The sequence below is a fragment of the Bactrocera dorsalis genome, chromosome 2 (genome assembly GCF_023373825.1).
Source record: "Bactrocera dorsalis isolate Fly_Bdor chromosome 2, ASM2337382v1, whole genome shotgun sequence".
Lineage (NCBI taxonomy): Eukaryota > Metazoa > Arthropoda > Insecta > Diptera > Tephritidae > Bactrocera > Bactrocera dorsalis.
In genome coordinates, this window is record NC_064304.1 from 69,157,337 (window position 1) to 69,177,776 (window position 20,440).

Here is a 20,440-nt window from a genome sequence, read left to right on the forward strand (position 1 = left end):
TAATTGCTGACGCATTATCAAGACAAGTATTAAATAATTTAACTAGTTCATGTGAGTCGAGTGACTCAAGTGATTCACTAATAGAAACCCAACATGCCACAGAAAGTAGCGATGAGTACCAAATTCATGAAACAAAAAAACCTTTGAATCATTTTAAGCAACAGATAATGGAGCAAGAATTACTGTCTTAGAGACTATTTTTTCTTTTAATAATAAACGTTTTTTAATTGAATATGACAAACCAGAAAATATAATTGGTATTTAAAAAGAATATATGAATCCAAAAGTAGTTACAGTAATATTTTGCACACCTGAAGTGCTATACATAATGATATTGATATCATCGGTCTCAACACCCGCGCCGTTAGTTCTGCTTTCTCCAGACTGAACAAGGAAGCAACGCAAATGGGTCTGGCAGTGAACGAGGGCAAGACGAAATATCTCCTGTCATCAAACAAACAGTCGTCGCACTCGCGACTTGGCACTCACGTCACTGTTGACAGTCATAACTTTGAAGTTGTAGATAATTTCGTCTATTTAGGAACCAGCATTAACACCACCAACAATGTCAGCCTAGAAATCCATCGCAGGATTACTCTTGCCAACAGGTGCTACTTCGGACTGAGTAGGCAATTGAAAAGTAAAGTCCTCTCTCGACGAACAAAAACCAAACTCTATAAGTCGCTCATAATTCCCGTCCTGCTATATGGTGCAGAGGCTTGGACGATGACAACAACCGATGAGTCGACGTTGCGAGTTTTCGAGAGAAAAGTTCTGCGGAAGATTTATGGTCCTTTGCGCGTTGGCCACGGCGAATACCGCATCCGATGGAACGATGAGCTGTACGAGATATACGACGACATCGACATAGTTCAGCGAATTAAAAGACAGCGGCTACGCTGGCTAGGTCATGTTGTCCGGATGGAAGAAAACACTCCAGCTCTGAAAGTATTCGACGCAGTACCCGCCGCGGGAAGCAGAGGAAGAGGAAGACCTCCACTCCGTTGGAAGGACCAAGTGGAGAAGGACCTGGCTTCGCTTGGAATATCCAATTGGCGCCACGTAGCGAAAAGAAGAAACGACTGGCGCGCTGTTGTTGACTCGGCTATAATCGCGTAAGAGGTGCTTGCGCCAGTAAAGAAGAAGAAGAAGTGCTATATGCAATAAAAAACATTTTGAAGGAGACATTTCCCACGATAAAATTCCTATATACTAAACTATTCCCTAATGATATATGCAATAAAGAAGATCAAGGATCGATAATCGAGCAAACACATAATAGAGCACATAGAAATTATAGGGAAAATTTGGCACAAATTAGGCAGCAATATTATTGGCCTTTAATGATAAAACAATTTAAACAGTACGCAAAAAATTGTAGCATATGTAATAGTAATAAATATGAAAGACATCCGAAACTAATTCCAATAGGGGAAGCACCAATACCAAACCAAATACCAAAGAGGGAGAACAACTCCATATAGATATTTTTTTCACACAAAAGCTTAAATTTCTTACATGTATAGATTCATATTCCAAATTTCTAATCGTAAAATATATAGAAGACAAATCAAAATTTAGAAGAAAAAGTTTTGGAACTGTTACAAACATTTCCAAATGTTAAAAGTATAGTTATTGATAATGAACCAGGCTTAAGTACGATACAGTTCAAGTCTTTAATGGAAAGGATTAATGTGCAAATTTATTATTGTACACCACGCAACAGTACAAGTAATGGCCAAATAGAAAGAGTTCATTCAACACTGATTGAAATCTCCAGATGTTTAAAGCAAGAACACAGCTTAAGGGGTTACATGGGTTTCAAAGGCTCAAAAAATGGGTATTTTTTTCAATTTTTTAATAATATTTGTAATGAAATTATTTATTTAACAGTTTGGCATATTAATGATACATATTTAATAAATACTTTGTGAAATTTTTACACAAAAATATTGAATATTCAGCCCTTCAGAGCTCATGTCCCTCGCCCTCTCAAAAAAAAAAGTGCTCTCGCCGTGGACAGGATAACTCACAACTGGTTCATCTAAAATTAAAAAACCAAATATTTTTAGTTAGTACATGAATAAAACTCGTACTTGAACGAAGGAAAAAGAAAAAACTTGAAATTTGAGTTTTTGGCGGAGTTGTTAACACAGAACTACACTTTTTGGTCAAATTTTAGGCATATGTTGCCTCGTATAATGACTTGTAATAAATAAAAAAAAATCCTTCATTCAATTACGAGATAATATTATTTTGAAGAAGTGTGCAAAATTTTAAGAAGATCGGTTCATAACTTTTCGAGAAATCGTGTCCACCGACTTCAAAAATCGAGTTTCGAGAAAAACGCGTTTAAAGACGGCGCACTTAGCCTAGCTTGCCTCGAGCGCACAAGTTTTGTATCTCCGAAACTATTGCTCAGATCAACTTGAAAATTTGGGACGATATTCTAGAAATGTTATAGAATTCAATAAGACAAAAAAAAATTTCGATTTTTTGAAACTGTGAAACCCATGTAACCCCTTAATTAGTAATTTTGAATCAATTATGAGAGCAGTTCAACAGTATAATAAAACAATTCATTCTGTAACAGGTAAACAACCTTGCAACATTTTATTTAATAAAGAGCCTCACGATAATATGAAAAATGTGTTGCAAAATGCTCAAGAGAAAATGCTAGAGCATCATAACAAGAAAAGGCTTCAGAAAAGTTATCAGAAAGGAGATATTATTTATGAAAAAATTTATGGGAAAGAAATAAATTGAACCCCAAGTACAAAAGACAAGTAGTATTAGAAGATTTGGGAAATACAATTAAAATACAAAACAGAAACAGAATAATACATAAAGATAATATCAAATCTTAAATTAATATGCAAGAAAAAGAAATTTTTGTCTAAAAGTTGTCACATTTAAAAAGACTTCGATCAAAATAATAATTAGAAGTCAAAGATAATATAAAAAGTGTCTAGGAGTCAAATTTAAATAAATTGTACATATACATAAATTAAGATTTTAAAATGGTACTGTTTAAATTGATAAAATAGTCTATAGCCTCACGTACTATATCCCTTTGAATCGGGACGCTTCAATTTAGAGGTGGGGGAGTTAATACCACCAGTTCATATTACATGAACATATTCTATTTCTGTTATAAATATGTAACCCATATGGTACTTTGCTAATACTGTCCGCCTTAGGTGGTCCAAAAATGTAACTCATAGATTGTAAGATGAATCTTTCCATTTGTGACATATGTCCTATCCTACTTATGTCCTATCTCAAGTGGATTGTAGATATACTTCCTAGAATGTAAGATTAATATTTGTATCTAGGCTTAAGCAAAATATTGTATTTAAGAAAATGTAATAAAGAAAACGAGGCAGTTGCCCGTGGTTGCCCAAAAACAAACGACGTAATTAATTTACATACATATGGCATACAATTTGCCTATGCCGGTATATACAACGTACATAGGGTACAAAATTAAATTAAAATTTCACAAATTTTACAAAATTCCGAAAAAATAAAGCGGTAAATGCTAAATTTTAATTTCTTAAAAATTTTAAAATTTGCTAATTAAAAAAAGAAAATAAAAATTTGCGGTCAAAATAAAACAAAAAATTTTAAGAGTTGATAGAAAGAAAAGCACATACATACGTATTGGCATTTTCAAGTGTTCACACACACATACTTATACTTATACTCGTATTCAAAGACCAAATCGGCACCTGTAAAGCAATACCCCTTGTTCTTGTTAAAGCACAAGCAAGCACGATTGCAAACAAAACAAAAAAATAAATTTTTAGCAACTTACGTATGCACATAAACACGCACATATTGTTGTAAACTCATATACAAAGGTCATCAACCTTTTCCTCCTTTTGCATTATCGCTCGTATACGCAAGTATTTACTAACGAGTACGGAACATTAAACAAAATAAAAAACAAAAACAAGAACAAACTAATAGCTAAATACATAAGCACCGGTAATAAGGAAAACGAAATACGCATTCGTTATTTGATACATTGCGTATACAACAAAAATAAAAAAAAAAACTTTTTATCTTAAAGATTTCACTTATTATTATCAGATGTACACTGAGAGAATTTTTTTTTCTCATATTTTCAATTTTATCATATTATCTAAATGAACGGAGATTCTATAGAATCTAAAACAATACAATATTTAAAAGTACAAAAAATTATTTCAGAAGAAAAGAGCCTATGTACACCTGCTGATGCTACACGCTCAAAGCAAGGTGCTACAAAGCAAAAAAAGCTGAAAGATATTTCATATACTAAGTTTATTGCTGAGAGTGACAGTCTAATTCGATACTGCACTCGATTTTCATTTTCACCGATTCAAGATAATTCGGAATCTGTATTAGAAATCAAAAAAGAAAATCTGGTCAATTTCTGGACACGTCTCCAAGCTGCGTATGACGCAATTGTAGAATCTGACGAATCAGATCTACCTGAAAATTTCAAATCTTCAGCATACTCCAAATATGAAAACTGCTTAGACCAGTACGAAGAGACGAAAGCTATGATCTCCGATCAATTGAAATTAATTAAAGCAATTGCCAACAAAACTAGCTAATTTTGAAATTACGGGAATGGCCGGAAGAGTAGTACAAAACTCAAACAAAATCTGCCCCATTACCCTTATTTCCCCCCAAGCGGATAAGCGCATACCAGCAGAAGCTATTGTCTTACCACAACTAACAAGCATGCTTCCAAGCTATCATATAAATAGCAAGCATTTGCAAAAGGTTTCACACCTTAAGTTAGCAGACCCCAACTGCAACACTCCCGCTCAAATAGACATTCTATTAGGCAGCGATCTCATACCACAATTTATTTTCGAAGGTGTTGAGAAAGTTACAAAAACACTTCTGGCGCAAAATATCATTTTCGGATGGGTCCTAAGCGGACTAGTTGCGGAACCAGTCACAACAATGACAACTCAAGTTGAGGAAATCTCAAACGAGTACCTCAATACACAACCCATATCAATCACAACCCCAGAAGATCGATATTGTGAGGATTTTTACAAATCCACAACTACTCAATTAGATAATGGCCGGTACGTCGTACGACTACCACTAAAGCCAGAATTTCCCCACACACTCGCCTTAGGTCATTCTCGTACCTCTGCTATCCAACAGTTTTTAAGTATGGAAAAAACCTACTTAAAAAAGGTGAGCTTAAACCAGAATACGATAGGGTTTTAGAAGAATACCTCCATTTAGACCACATGGCGAAAAAATTATAAAAGGTAAATACTATTCATTTTACCTGCCACATCATACAGTAATAAAGCCAGACCTCCTCCATACCTCGCCATTCGTACACTCCACGCACTGGCAGAAGACACAAAAAAAAGTGGTCCCAGTTCGCGGGTAATCTGAAAGATATCTCACAGATACAAATCCCACGATGGATAAATTATGCCCCAGAGCACAAAGTCGAACAACATGGCTTCTGTGATGCCTTTGAAAATGCATGTTGTGCCACCATCTATGTGCGCACACAATCTGACACAGCGACCACCAGTCACCTACTGGTAGCCAAGGCAAAGGTGGCTCCGTGACAAACAATAAGTCTGCCACGACTAGAACTATGTGGTGCGGTAGAATCCATGGTGCCAGCGCATCTAAATATGACCAAATATAAATTGTGTGCGCACAATCTGACACAGCGACCACCAGTCACCTACTGATAGCCAAGGCAAAGGTGGCTCCGTGACAAACAATAAGTCTGCCACGACTGGAACTATGTGGTGCGGTAGTATCCATGGTGCCAACGCATCTAAATATGACCAAATATAAATTGTATCTCTGGTCTGATTCCGAAATTGTATTAGCCTGGTTAGAAAAACAGGCACATGCATGGAAGACGTATATTTCCAATCGAACGTCTCAAATCCTTGACCTAGTGGGATCAGCCACTTGGCGACACGTGGCCAGTGCTGACAATCCTGCCGACCTAGGTACAAGGGGGTGCAAGCCTCTACACTTTGCAACCACCACTCTTTGGTGGAATGGCCCTCGATGCGCAACATAATTGCCCCGGAAAGTCGAAAAATCGATTCTTTTCACACGATATTTGATGATACTGACATCCTTGAGCGATTTTCATCAGACCCTCGAGCACTCAGAGTAATCACTTATATGTTCAATTTCATCAAGCGACTCAAAATTAGAGTGAAGGGTGAACCCACGCTATACTCCCAAGGCGATACATTGACCTAGAAAAGGCAAAGGTCGTTCTTATCACTTATACTCAGTCGCGCCACTATATTCTCCGACTTAAGCCTCAAATAAAAAAGTGCATTTTCATGTGCAAAATCTGCACTATGCATAAACAGAAGATGAGAACGCAAATTATGGCAGCACTTCCACCGGAACGCTGCAACTTCGCTCTGGCTTTATCACAGGTGTGGACTTTGCTAGGCCTTTTCAGATAAAGGCGTCTATGCTAAGGTTTCCCACTCTAATGAAAGGCTACGTGGCTGTCTTAGAGCTATGTACTAATCTGAAAAAAGAGGCTTTTCTCGCGGCATTTGCTCGCTCGACGCGGTTTTCCGTCCAAACTTATGAGCGACAATGGAAAAACCTTTATCGGGGCTCAAAGAGCCACAGAAAAACAGTTTGTGGACTTTATTAAACAAGTCTCCCTTGAGATTGTACAAAAGTACGCTCCCCAAGGCATTAATTGGCAATTCATCGCCCCAAGAGCTCCTCATATGGGTGGTTTATGGGAATCAGCTGTAAAAAGCTTCAAATCCCACTTAAAAAAGGTAGCTGGAAACTACAAATTTAATTACGAAGAATTTACAACCCTATTAATTCGCATTGAAGCCGTTCTCAATTCACGGCCAGTAACAACACTCTCGCAAGATCCCTCAGATCTCACAGCCCTAACTCCAGGGCACTTTCTCAAAAGAGCACCCATTCTGGCCACACCTGAGCGAGGCGTGGAGTCGCTATCCTTATTAAATCGATGGGAGAGAATTAAAATCCTCCATCATAATTTCAGTCGCAGATGGAAAGAAGACTATTTAAAGGACCTCCACAAGAGGTATCGATGGAAAACATCAGAAAATGCGCCAAAGCTTAGAGATTGTGTGCTTATTAACGACGATTGTCTCTCACTTACCGAGTGGCGACTTGGCCGTATATGAAAACTCCATTACGGCTCAAGCGGTCACATTCGGGTAGTTGATCTCCGTACTCAAAGCGGAATACTAACCAGACCGCTGGTTAAGTTATGCTTTCTACCAACCGCGGATAATAGCGAAAATCCGATACTAAGTGTGGAGATCTGGCAGCGCGAGAGATCTGGCAGCACCTGGAGATTCGGAGAGGAATGGAAATGGCGCGGTTGCGGAGGTCTGTTTTGGTTCGGTTAAGTAAAATGTTCTACGAAACTGAAGTCTGATGAAATAAAGTCTAAATCAGAATAAATACTGTATTTGTCTTATTACTGGTGGTAAAGGTGAGTTGTTACAGTGGCGACGAGGTAAATTTGTGAAAATCTAAAAGAAAAAAAAAGAAATAGGTAAATCGAAGCTGGCATAAAATATGCCGAAGCCCAAAGCAACTGACGTACATACATATGTATATGTAAGAAAAAAAGCAGCATACATATGTAATATATGGAAAAAAAAACCAAAAGCACAAGTGGCAAGGAATAGCAACTGGCATATATAAAATATGCCGGCGAGCACGAAGAGCACGAAAATTGGTATAATACACCAACGGGCAGAGACCGAAACAACTGACATACATAATTGTAAGTCGGCGAGCTCACTGAGACAATTTTTATTGCAGCGACAATAAATAATTGAAAAACAAAAGCAACTCGCACAAAATGTGCCGGTGAGCAATACAAACCGGAAATAAATATAGTTTAAAAAAACTAAAAAACACGCTTTTAAAGCATATCAAACTAAAAAGTGAAAAATAATTCTTGGTATAAACTAACAATAATAATGAAGGAAAAATTCCTGCATTATTGTGAGAAAAGCGTAGCATGCTCGATATATGAAAAATATGTCAATATTTTGAGACTAACGCTAGAGACTGTTTAGTGAATAGTAACTAGTCTCGAATTGAGACTTTGCCTCAAAATCTCTCAAATAGAGACTAGAGACAGAATCCCGCTATTAGTATTGTGGTTAAGTAAATCGATAATTAGGCAGCATTTAATATCTACTCGTAACCTTTCATTGACTAATTGTTACATTATTTTCCACCAAGTTCTATTGACGACTTTACGAATTATTACTTCTTAATCGAATCATTTCTTCTAAAGCTTCACTGTTACATGGAGTTTTACCTGTCAACTTTGAACAGTCTAGTTCTTCAATTCGAGTACCGTCCAAAGATCTACAACGACTGAGTGCTACATAAGCTTGTCCAGCAGCAAACAGTCGAGAGCCCAGATAAATTACTGCATGCTCTACTGTACAACCTTGCATCTTATGAACGGTCGACGCCCAACTCAGTATGCTATTTAAATGTCACCAAAACTAGTTTTATATATATATTGCATACTTTTAAGCGCATCTTTTTCGTGAGCTGCTTAAACTTACTATCGCCTTCCTACAGTGTCGCTCAAATATTCTAGGTTTCAGTACCACTTAAAAAAGTTACATACATATATACATACATACATACAAGTGAAGTTAATAAAAGCGTATTAAAAAATTACACCAACGATCGTAGTAACTGGCATAAGTTATGCCGGCGAGCAAAAGCAACTGACATACATACAAATGTACGTTTGTGTGCGTAAACGTATAACATTGTATGTCGGCGAGCAGAATAAGCAAATGAAAATATGCAAAAGCAACTGGTATACAAACAAAAAAAAAAGGCAAGGCGAATGGATAGGTACGAGGTGATAGCAAAGCAAACTCAAACGCATTTTACGTTGCGCCATTGAAATCAAACAACGAGCAGTCAGCTGTTCGTTTACTGTCACCTAGTACAATAATCCACCTTACGAAGAAGTGTGCCGACGGGCTAAAGAATAATAGTGTGAACAAAGAAATTGAAAGGCAATTAATATGTGTAAATGCAAGACGCATTCACCACATGAGCTGCTGTTAAAATAGCAATAAGTTCGCCGTATTTTGTTTTCTCGACCTCGCTTTGTTATGTTTTGCACGACGGACTGCAGAGGCAAAATTGCACTTGATTTTGTTCGTATTTCTTTGCGTGTTTGCTATCAGCTGGGGTGAAATCGTCTCGCAATAATTTATGTTCACAATTTTTGAAAGAAAATAAAGTTGGTACTGGAAATTCTGGTGTTATTTGTCATTACAAAATTAAATAAATGTATCTGTTTTATTCTCCCAATTTTGCGACTTGATAAAACAAAGGCATTCAATCCAAAGTAAATTAAAATCATGAACATAGCGGGCGTACCACCATTTTTGTGCAATGCAATTGATAAAGCACTTGTTCGTTCGTAGTGGGATAAGCCCCCTTATCCTTTTATCTATACCTGGAAGCCGAGGACATCAAAGATCCTATTAAAAGAAAGAATAAACTGTTGCATTTAGGAGGGATGCAGCTTCAAGAGGTTATCTACAATATACCTGGCGCACTCATAGAACCTGAAGAGAAAAAAGATGTGTTAAGGCATTTAGTAGAAAAATTGCAGCAATATTTCTCTCCTAAAAGGAACTCCACTTTTGAACGTCACTTATTTCGATCTTTGAAACCTGAGGTGGGGGAAAACTTGAATAAATTTATTCTTAGGCTAAGAAACCAAGCCGCTAAGTGCCAGTTTGGTGAAACAAAAAACGAAATAATTGAAATTAACTTGAAAGACAAGCTCATAGACACATGGGCACCTACTGAGCTTAAGAAACGTGTATTAGAAAAGGAGCATTCTCTAGATGAAATAATTGAGATGTGCTTGGTATATGAGCAAATTAAAACACAATCAGAAACTATGATATTGCCGTCGCAATCTGAAAGCGTAAACAAAATTACACAAGCCGTCGTAAATAAGGAAAGGGAGACAGAATGCGGTAGATGTGGTCGAAAGGGGCATTTGAGTAGCAGCGCTGGGTGTCCAGCCAAAAATGTGAGATGTAATAAGTGTAACTTTATAGGGCATTTTGCTAAAATGTGTAAGACAAGGGCTCGTAAACGGAAACAGAATGATGAAACAACCGATAAGGTAAAAAGGAAGAAGAATTATGCATCCAAAGTCCACTGTGTTGCAGGGGATTACAAATCTGATGGCGAGCATGATACACTTAACGAATATAATTGTTTTAAAGTATCAGACAACTTCAATGAAGATCTAAATGAGCTAATAGATTGCTTCATTGGTGGTAAAAAAATTTCGATGCTAATTGACTCTGGTTCACGTTTTAATCTTCTCACAGAAAATGACTGGAAAAGTCTGTGTAGTAAAAATGCCACAGTATGGAATATTCGTAGTGAGTCAGATGTTCAATTCCGGGCGTACGCGGGAAAAGACCTGCAGAGAGTAAAACTTGTATTTGAGTCTGTTATTGATATTGATTTGAATTCAAATGTGATTTCTTCATTCTATGTATGTTATTGAGAATGGCAGACAATCACTGTTGGGTAGAGATACGGCCATAAAACTAAGGGTTTTGAAGCTAGGGATCGAGGTAAACGCGCTTGAAAATCGGGTTCCTTTTCCGAAAGTAAAGGGAATACAGATATCTTTGACCATTGACAAGTCAGTTAGACCAGTATAACAACCGCTTAGGCGAATTCCATCTGTAGAGGAAAAGGTTGACCAGAAGTTGAAAGAAGCGTTAGCACAAGATATTATCGAGTCAGTAACGGGGCCAAGTGCATGGATTTCACCCATAGTAATTGTATTTAAAGAAGATGGTGACATCCGTTTATGCATAGATATGCGACGTACAAATAAGGCTATTTTAAGGGAAAATTACCCATTGCCAACATTTTATTCGTTTGTGACGCGACTCACAAGAGCGAAGTATTTTTCTAGATTAGACCTCAAGAACGCCTACCACCAATTAGAATTGGACGAACAAAGCAAAGGGATAACCACATTTATTACGCCCAAAGGCCTATTCAGATATAAGCGGCTTTTATTTGGGGTTAACTCGGCCCCTGAAATCTTTCAGCGAACGATGGAAAATATACTGGCTGGTCAGAAAAATGCCCTTAATTACCTAGGTGACATAATCGTATATGGTGAAACAGAGGCCGATCATGATAGCAACTTACAAGGCGTTTTAAAAGTTTTTGAGGAATTTAACATAAAGCTTAATGACTCGAAATGTATCTGGAAAGCACAGAAACTGACATTTTTAGGACACGTGTTATCTTCGGATGGTATCGACCCTGATCCAGAAAAGATTAATGCCGTTTTAAAATTTCGAGCCCCTTACACCAAAGAGGAAATCAGGAGTTTCTTAGGTCTAGTAACATACCTTGGCAAATTTTTGCCGGATCTGGCGGGCGTCACCGAGCCGCTAAGGCACCTGATTAAAAAAGACATAAAGTTGGTGTGGGGTCCGCAACAAGAAGCCGCATTTCAAAAGTTAAAATATAGTTTGGCAAAAATACCAACACTCTCATATTTTGATCAAAGAGACGTACTCAGGTAATAGCTGACGCAGGCCCAGTGGCGTTGGGCGCGATACTCCTTCAATTCCAAAGTGAGTCACCTCAAGTCATTTCGTTTGCCAGTAAATCCCTGTCAGAAGTGGAACGCCGGTATTCACAGACCGAGAAGGAAAGTTCTGCGTTAATCTGGGCAGTTGAACGGTTTTATTATTATCTGGCAGGGATAGAATTCGAACTCGTCACGGACCATAAGCCACTAGAAGCAATTTTTAAAACTACATCGAGACCTGGGTTCTCCGTTTACAATCTTTTAAATTTAAAATAATATACAGACCGGGAAAATACAATATTGCTGACACCTTCTCGAGATTATACGTAGGAAAACCCTCTAACACGTTTGATCAATATGGAGAACAGAGTCTTTGTACCATTATTGAAAAGTCGGTGCCTCGAGCTCTCACAATTTTAGAAATTTATCAAGGTAGCTCCTCAGATCCCGAACTCTTAGAGGCACTTAGAAATGTTAAGGAAGATACTTGGGCGACAAATCTATTAACAAGTTTTTTCCTTTTCGCTTGGAGCTATGTGCGGTTGGAAACATGCTTCTACGGGGAACTAAGATCGTTATACCCAAATCGTTGTGATCTCGCGTCCTGGAATTAGCCTACGAAGGTCACCCAGGTGAAACAGTAATGAAAATAAGAGTTCGATCGAAGGTCTGGTGGCCCCTCATCGACAGGGAAGTTGAAAAATTCGTTAAAAACTGCCGCAGTTGCTTACTAGTATCCAGATCCAACAACCCGGCCCCAATGAAAAGACGTACCTTACCGGACGGACCGTGGATTTCACTCGCAATGGATTTACTGGGACCTTTACCAAACCACGAGTACATTTTTGTTGTTATTGACTACTATTCACGTTATCATGAACTGAAATTTCTTAAAATAATAACTCTATAATAAGTTTTCTGGATGAAATATTTTCAAGATTGGGGTATCCAAAATCCATCACTGCGGATAACGGCCGACAGTTTGTAAGTGAAGAGTTCAAGAACTATTGTTTAGAAAATGCGATTGAATTGATTACATCTCCACCGTATTGGCCACAGGCAAACGGGGAGGTAGAGAACTTGAATCGATCTTTGCTTAAGCGTCTATAAATTGCCAATGCACAGGGAGAAAACTATAGAAAAGAAAGCCAAAAGTTTGCTCTCATGTACAACGTAACCCCACATGGAACAACAGGGAAATCACCCTCAGAACTTTTATTGAATAGGCGCATACGAGATAAGATTCCATCGCTACAGGACGTCGAAGAACCGTTCCTGGACCTTGAAGCCAGAGATTTAGATTGTGGCAATAAAGAAAAAGAGAAAAAGAGAGGGGATGAGGACCGGAGAGCCAAAGAAAGAAAATTGCAGTTGGAGACAAAGTTCTGGTACGTAATACGATACTCCCAAATAAGCTATCTACGACGTTTAATGCAGAAAAATTCGAAGTGATTAAACGAACAGGGAATGACGTTGTAGTACGTGGTAATGGCAAAGAGCACCGACGGAATGTAAGCCATTTGAAAAAGCTTCCAGTACCTGAAGTGACAGAAGGTGACAAAGATACAGCAAAGCAGCATACTAATCCACCGTTGAAACTTACTTTGAAAAATATAGAAGGGATGTGGAGATCTGGCAGCGCGAGAGATCTGGCAGCACCTGGAGATTCGGAGAGGAATGGAAATGGCGCGGTTGCGGAGGTCTGTTTTGGTTCGGTTAAGTAAAATGTTCTACGAAACTGAAGTCAGATGAAATAAAGTCTATATCAAAATAAATACTGTATTTGTCTTATTATTGGCGGTAAAGGTGAGTTGTTACACTAAGTAATCCGAACATAATGCCGAAACACAAATGAAAATAAAATCAATCAATCAATGAAAATAAGTCAATAAAACCGCAACCCGGAACAAACCGTTAAAAATAACCATAAGAATTTCAAAAAATGGTCGGTCAATACGACGACCCAGTCATGCCACATAACGTGGCACAATCGCACATTCCATTTATATACTCGTACTACCATGTACATATATTCAAATACAATTTTTTTACAGAGATCAAGATGGACGTGGACATGCCTACTATCCCAACACCAACTGGTCGGCAACCAACGAGGCACGTACTGGGCCTACTCTTCCGCCCCGCCCAACCAATGCAACTATATCGACTGTCGCTTCTGGTGGTAGGTTACGAGCAGCCCCATCAACGCCATCCGCTCAAGTCGAGCCACGTCGCATCCGATGCCCGCTATGTCGCCGGAAACACCGACTACAGCACTGTGGGCTCTTTAAGGAGTTGACACCGACACAACGCCAGCGTGTTGCCTAGGCACATGAGCACTGCCTCAACTGCCTGTCGCACACGCATGTGACGCAGGAGTGTGTTTCTGTCGATTTATGCCACACGTGTGGCAGACCACATCACACGCTGCTGCACAGGACACCACGACGCGATGTAGGTCGGCCGGCTGCCTCAAGCATGGGTAGATCCACGCAAGGAAACCGGACGGTACGACGCCGAACCACTGCAGCCCGTCCTGAGCCCCATCAATGGCGTCCGCACCACGTCGCACCAACCAGGCGTCGTCTAAAAGCGCCACAGCATCGCCCTGCTACTGGACTCAGCAACGTAGTGGCAACACTCCAGCAATTACAAAAATTGCTAGGATGAATATTCGCCTAGGGGGGCCGGGATGGCTAAATGAGATAAGTCGGAGCATACTCTTGTAGAACCTCCAAAGGTGATCTAGTGCGTGATGCCCAGAGCATACTAAAATTATGGAGGGAACACTTCTCCAGCCTGCTGAATGGCAGTGAACGCACAACGCCAGGAGAAGGCGAACCCAATTCCCCTATCGATGACGATGGAGCAGACGTTCCATTACCCGACCATGAAGAAGTTCGAATAGCAATTGCCCGCCTGAACAACAACAAAGCAGCAGGGGATGGATAGCCGGCGCACAGTGATCGATTTGAAGTATTTAGGCGGCCAAAAGTAAAAATCTTAAATACGTAGTAGGCACAAAATATTGACGTCTAGGTATAGTAAACACTTCCGCGAATTACCCCCCACCCTTTTTTTCAACAACCGTACGTCACCGCTTCCGTGCAGTTAGCCGCAATTTGATCGTTGACTTGATACGTATTTTTATTTGGGTGCCCAAATTATATCAAATTTCGCAATACGCATTTATGTTTATTTTAAGTTGTGTAGTGAAGTGAAAGTGATTCCCGTAGCTCACATGAAAAATGTATTTTTTTTTATTTCAAAAGCAATTTTGTTATGGATCAGGGTTCATCCGGATCATATTTTTTTGTTTATTGAATACGTTACACATTCAGCTTTTCTATAAAAAAAACAAGACCCGCAGAATCCCGCTTACTCCTTAAAGACAGCAGTTCAAAGTATTTTGTTAAAAAAATTTAAAAAACAATTTTTTTTTTTTAATTTTATGTTTTTTTCAGTTATAAAGATACCTAGTTCGTCGGGGGTGAAAATAGTGACCCGTAAATGTATGTTTGAGCAAATGCAACTACAAAATTTGCTAAGTATGAATGAGAAATTGGAGTTTTTAGAAAACCACTTGCTATTGTCTTGCGGAGACACTGTGAAAAGAAAAAAGAGCCTTAAGCGGCCCACTCACGACAAATTTGTTTGACAAATCTGTTTGAGTTTGAGGTGGTTTTTGTCGTGAGTGGGCATGTTGTCAAACGGATTGAAGGTTTGCGACAAATTTCAAAAACTAACAACCGATTTGTGGATTCGTTTGTCGTGAGTGGCGTGGTTTGCAAACATTTGGTCAGTTGCTTGAAATTTTTGCAGAGTAAACATCAGCGGATAAAAAAATGGCAAGCGTGAGCAAACATTTTTTGGAAGAGTTTATTGAATTATTTAAAAATGAACCGGCCTTATGGCAATGCAAAAGTGAAAATTATAAGAATAAATGCCAAAAAGATAAGTCGTGGAAAAATTCAGCTCCATTGAATTTAATAGTTTTACATGTGAGTGGTTATATCTCTCACATAACCACTCTTTCATCCATTCTTTCTTCATTATTTTTTTTTGCATTTGGCTTTTTTCGCTTCATGCACTGGTGTATTACTAGTAGCGCAATTACATCATCCGCGTTATAATCAAACATGTTAACTCCGCGAAGCACACAATGGAAATAAAGTTTGTCAAATCGGTTTGTCGTGAGTGCTCAACCGTCTTCAAACAGATTTGTCAAACAAATTTGTCGTGAATGGGCCGCTTTAAGCATAAATTTTCCTACATCAAACACGAATTTAAACATAGGCTAAAAGGCTAAAACAGCTAACAGGCTAAAAGCTCATAAAGTTGAAGAAGTTTTTATGGAAAACAACCAGAAGTGGTTGGAAGGCACTTTTGAAATACCAGTGCATTCGCTTAATCAACCAGGTCGTCCGAGCAAATCATTTTCGGATTCGAGTGAACGAAGCGAGAGAAGAAAAACTGAGGGAATTCGATCAAATGTTGATGATGAAATGATTATACATGCCGCACAAGTCATATTGCAAACGAAGGGAAAAAGAAATGCCTCAAAAGTGCTCAAAGATATACGAAATTCACCAACAAAGGCTAGTAAATATAGAAAAGCCTATTCCAAGACCAATGAAACAATTGCTCCTTTGATCCCGTTCCAAGCAATGATCATAGAAGCTGACCTAACAAGACAACAATATGAAATAATAAGGGCAACTAACCCAAAGCATTACCCTTGTTACGACCTTTTGTTGAAAGCAAAACAAGAATGCTACCCACCAAAGACGGCATTGCGAGTAACGGCTACCTGCGCAGAAATTAGTTTACAATGCCTAATGGATCATACTATTCAACGATTATCAATCTACCTGGAAGAAGTGTTATCAACTCTTAACGAAATTGAAAGAAAGTCATTAACGGTCATTTATAAATGGGGTGTGACGGGTCACAGCAAGCACGGTACAAACAAAAATTCTCGGAAGGCGCCGAATCCGATGCTAGTATATTTTTGAGTTCTTTTGTCCCACTTCAAATTATTTGTGGTAAAAAAACAATAGTGTTTTGGCAAAACCCAACACCATCATCACCACGATTTTGCCGCCCCATCAGATTTCGGTATGTGAAAGAAACTACAGATGTAACAAAAGAGGAAATAAGTTATGAGAAAGCATTAGAAGAAGAAAGGAAAAAAAGAAATCCAAGAAAGATTCCGCTGGGGCTGTTGATGCACATGCCTAAAGCCAATTTTGGTAATACCAATGATGGCAATACGAGTACGAGATTTTTTGAAAACACAGAATTAGCGGCGGACAGAACAGGCATTAACCACGGATTAATACACAAATTTAAAATCTTATTAGAGGTGATTTCAAGTGGACACAAAATAAATACAACAAAATTCGAAGAATACGCCTTCAACACCGCGCAAATGTATGTGGAATTATACGGATGGCATCCCATGACTCCAACAATGCATAAATTACTATAACAGTGCGCACTTTTTTATAAAATTCTTTGTATTTCTTATCATTTATTTACAGAATTACGTAAATACAGAATTTTGTCAATACAGAATTTCGTCAGTACAGAATATTTTTTACAGAATTTTGAAATACATAATTTTAGATACAGAATTTTATAATACAGAATTTTTAAATACAGAATTTCGCATACAGAATTTTGTAAACAGAATATTGTATAGTACAGCATTTCGTACCCAACCCTATTTCAAATCGACCACTGTGCGGCGGAGATGTTCAAACACAGCGGCGAAGAACTGATAAAGAGCATGCATCAGCTTCTTTGTAAAATATGGTCGGAAAAAAGCATGCCCAACGATTGGAATTTAAGTGTGCTATGTCCAATCCATAAAAAAGGAGACCCCACATCAACATCAACATCGCATATAAGGTTCTATCGAGCGTATTGTGTGAAAGATTAAAGCCCACCGTCAACAAACTGATTGGACCTTATCAGTGTGGCTTTAGACCTGGGAAATCAACAACCGACCAGATATTCACCAAGCGCCAGATCTTGGAAAAGACCCGTGAAAGTAGAATCGACACACACCATGATATTGATATCATCGGCCTCAACACCCGCGCCGTTAGTTAGTGCTTTCTCCAGACTGGACAAGGAATCAAAACAAATGGGTCTGGCAGTGAACGAGGGCAAGACGAAATATCTCCTGTCATCAAACAAACAGTTGTCGCACTCGCGACTTGGCACTCACGCCACTGTTGACAGTCATAACTTTGAAGTTGTAGATAATTTCGTCTACACCACCAACAATGTCAGCCTAGAAATCCAACGCAGGATAACTCTTGCCAATAGGTGCTACTTCGGACTGAGTAGGCAATTGAGAAGCAAAGTCCTCTCTCGACAAAAAAAAAACCAAACTCTATAAGTCACTCATAATTTCCGTCCTGCTAGGACGCAAGGCAATGCATCCGATATGTGGTGCAGCATGAGGGCCCAATTGATGAATTGCCGCCACGAGGTAAATAGGGATGTATTAGAACGGAGCATTCTCAACACCGAGCCACATTGGAAGTAACGATGGACTTACTACGCCATGGACCGACCGACCCAATTTTATCGTAAGAGAAGCATGCGCTGTTTGAGGTGAATGCCAAAGGCGATGACGATCGGCTATCTATCACGACAGATGTACGCCAAAAAGAAATGTTCCCCCAGCAGTCTCAGCTGCTAGGTTTCTTATACAACTACCAAAAAAAAACAAAAATTATTTGTCATTTTTATGATAATGAACTATAGGTAGGTAATTTTAAACTGAATTTTAAAGGTAGTAAAATTTACAAGTTAAATATGTATCACAATAGAAAATACCTGAATCAGATGTATTCTGTACTCCGCTACTGTTATTTTACCATTGTGTCCATCAAGAGTGTCGAAAATTCCTTTCAGTAAATATTCAATCGAATCGACAGTAGTACACTTAAGCGATAATTCCTTCAGCGTTTCTAAAGATTCTCCTCTCACTATGTCATCCTTACAATATAAATGATGTAACAGCACCTTTCCTAATGATGAGGCATATTCACTTAAGTCTATATTTAATTTGTGAAAAATTAATCCCATAACACGTATTGCCATTTCAGGGCTCCTTAATATGGATTTAAGTAATACCGGATGTATCAATTCTTCAAAATCCTTTTGTGTAATTATTGTTAACAATGGCTCACACGCCATTACAATTGAAGATTGTGGCTTTGTTTTATTAATGATAATACTTTTAATAAAGTGCTCAAATAGTTCCGATTTGTGCCTTTTTTGTATATATTCTTCATGTCCTTTGAAATGTTCAAATCGTAAAAGTAACATTAAAAAGTTGATAATGTTAAATGCAGGTTCCTTTAATATAATTGTAGACGAGCAAAGTATGTAATTTTCTAGATTTATCCAAGAATCAAAGAGTAATTTCTCAGCCATTTCAATTATGCGCATGTTACAGGAAAGAAATATATTATAATACAATATACTTTGGTATTCTACCAACTTAGAATATTCCGTTTTAAATATGTTCGAATTATAATCTCCATTTCTTATAATTAAATCAGTCCATCCTAAAGCAATAAGTGAATACTTTGCAGACTTTTGAGGGGTCAAAATTAATATTTCTTTGTTTAAGACAGTTCTAACTACAGAGCTAAGACTTTCAGTAGCCACGTCATGATGCTGTTTTACGATATCCACAATTAAATTTCTGACAAGAATTTGAGAAGGTGTATCCTTGTATTTTGTCAAAGTTGTTCCAATTACTTTACATAAGCCTTTCACAATAGACGCATTAACACCTAAAATATAATGTTTTAATGGTTTTTAAAATTAACACGCTCTTGTTTTATACCAGGATTATTCAGCACAGATGTCACGTTTTGAAACAAATCTGTTCTCTCATCACACTTCGCTGACAAGACTCGATTTGGTAAGTCACGCAACGCTTTAGACAACTGTAAATAATAACAATTATATTTTCAAAAGAAAACCACCATTATATTATTATATCTCTTTAAAACCTCAATTTCTGCCATTTTATTGCATGCTATTTATTAACTCCCAATTAATATTTAGTTTTGGAATAGATGAAAATGAAACAATATTCATAGGGTGATCAGTGCTAACACATGTGTTCGATGCAGTGCCAGATTTCTTTCAATTGTGTAAAACATACAAATTTTACCTTAACCCACGGTCACACATTCAATATTTATAATGACATTTAGATCATGATTCATAGTGAAGGCTGTTGGATCGCGAGTAAACACTACCGGCCCAATAATTATCACTTTTTACCGTGCGATTCTGTACTGTGATACTGCCTCAAGTCTCTAAATTTGAGATTTTAATAGCGGGATTCTGTAACCAGTCTCTAGTCTCTATTTGAGACATTTTGAGGCAAAGTCTCAATTTGAGACTAGTTACTATTCACTAAACAGTCTCTAGCGTTAGTCTCAAAATATTGAGACCTGGTAGTTAGCCGGTCACAAAACTAAAAAGAGCTCTTGTCTGCCATTTTGAATATACTGAATAGAGATCATCATAGATATTAATCGATTGTCGTATTTTTATATTTTGTAAGCAACTCAAACACGAAAAAGTTAAAAATGAATAAATTTTACATAAATTTCGTAAATATTATGAAACAAAGTCAACATATATTTTCACTTTTATTGATAACTATGTTTTTTGACGATGTTATAGAAATTTTAATATTTGTTATCGACATATTTATTTCCATTCAAGTGTAAAAACATCTCTGATTGA

At 37.9% G+C, this 20,440-nt stretch overlaps 1 protein-coding gene across 1 annotated transcript in view; it reads right to left on the reverse strand.

Annotated features, from left to right (window-relative positions):
- Window positions 1-19,844, reverse strand: part of LOC105222108 (eIF-2-alpha kinase activator GCN1) — a 57,712-nt gene extending 37,868 nt beyond the window's left edge. Inside the window, exons 1-3 of the mRNA XM_049449821.1 lie at window positions 19,693-19,844; window positions 19,524-19,626; window positions 18,503-19,470 (exon numbers count right to left, since the gene is read on the reverse strand). Coding sequence (XP_049305778.1) covers window positions 18,503-19,470; window positions 19,524-19,626; window positions 19,693-19,707 — 1,086 coding nt within the window. The 5' untranslated portion in view covers window positions 19,708-19,844. The remainder of the gene's footprint in view (window positions 1-18,502; window positions 19,471-19,523; window positions 19,627-19,692) is intronic.
- Window positions 19,845-20,440: the final 596 nt, after the last annotated feature.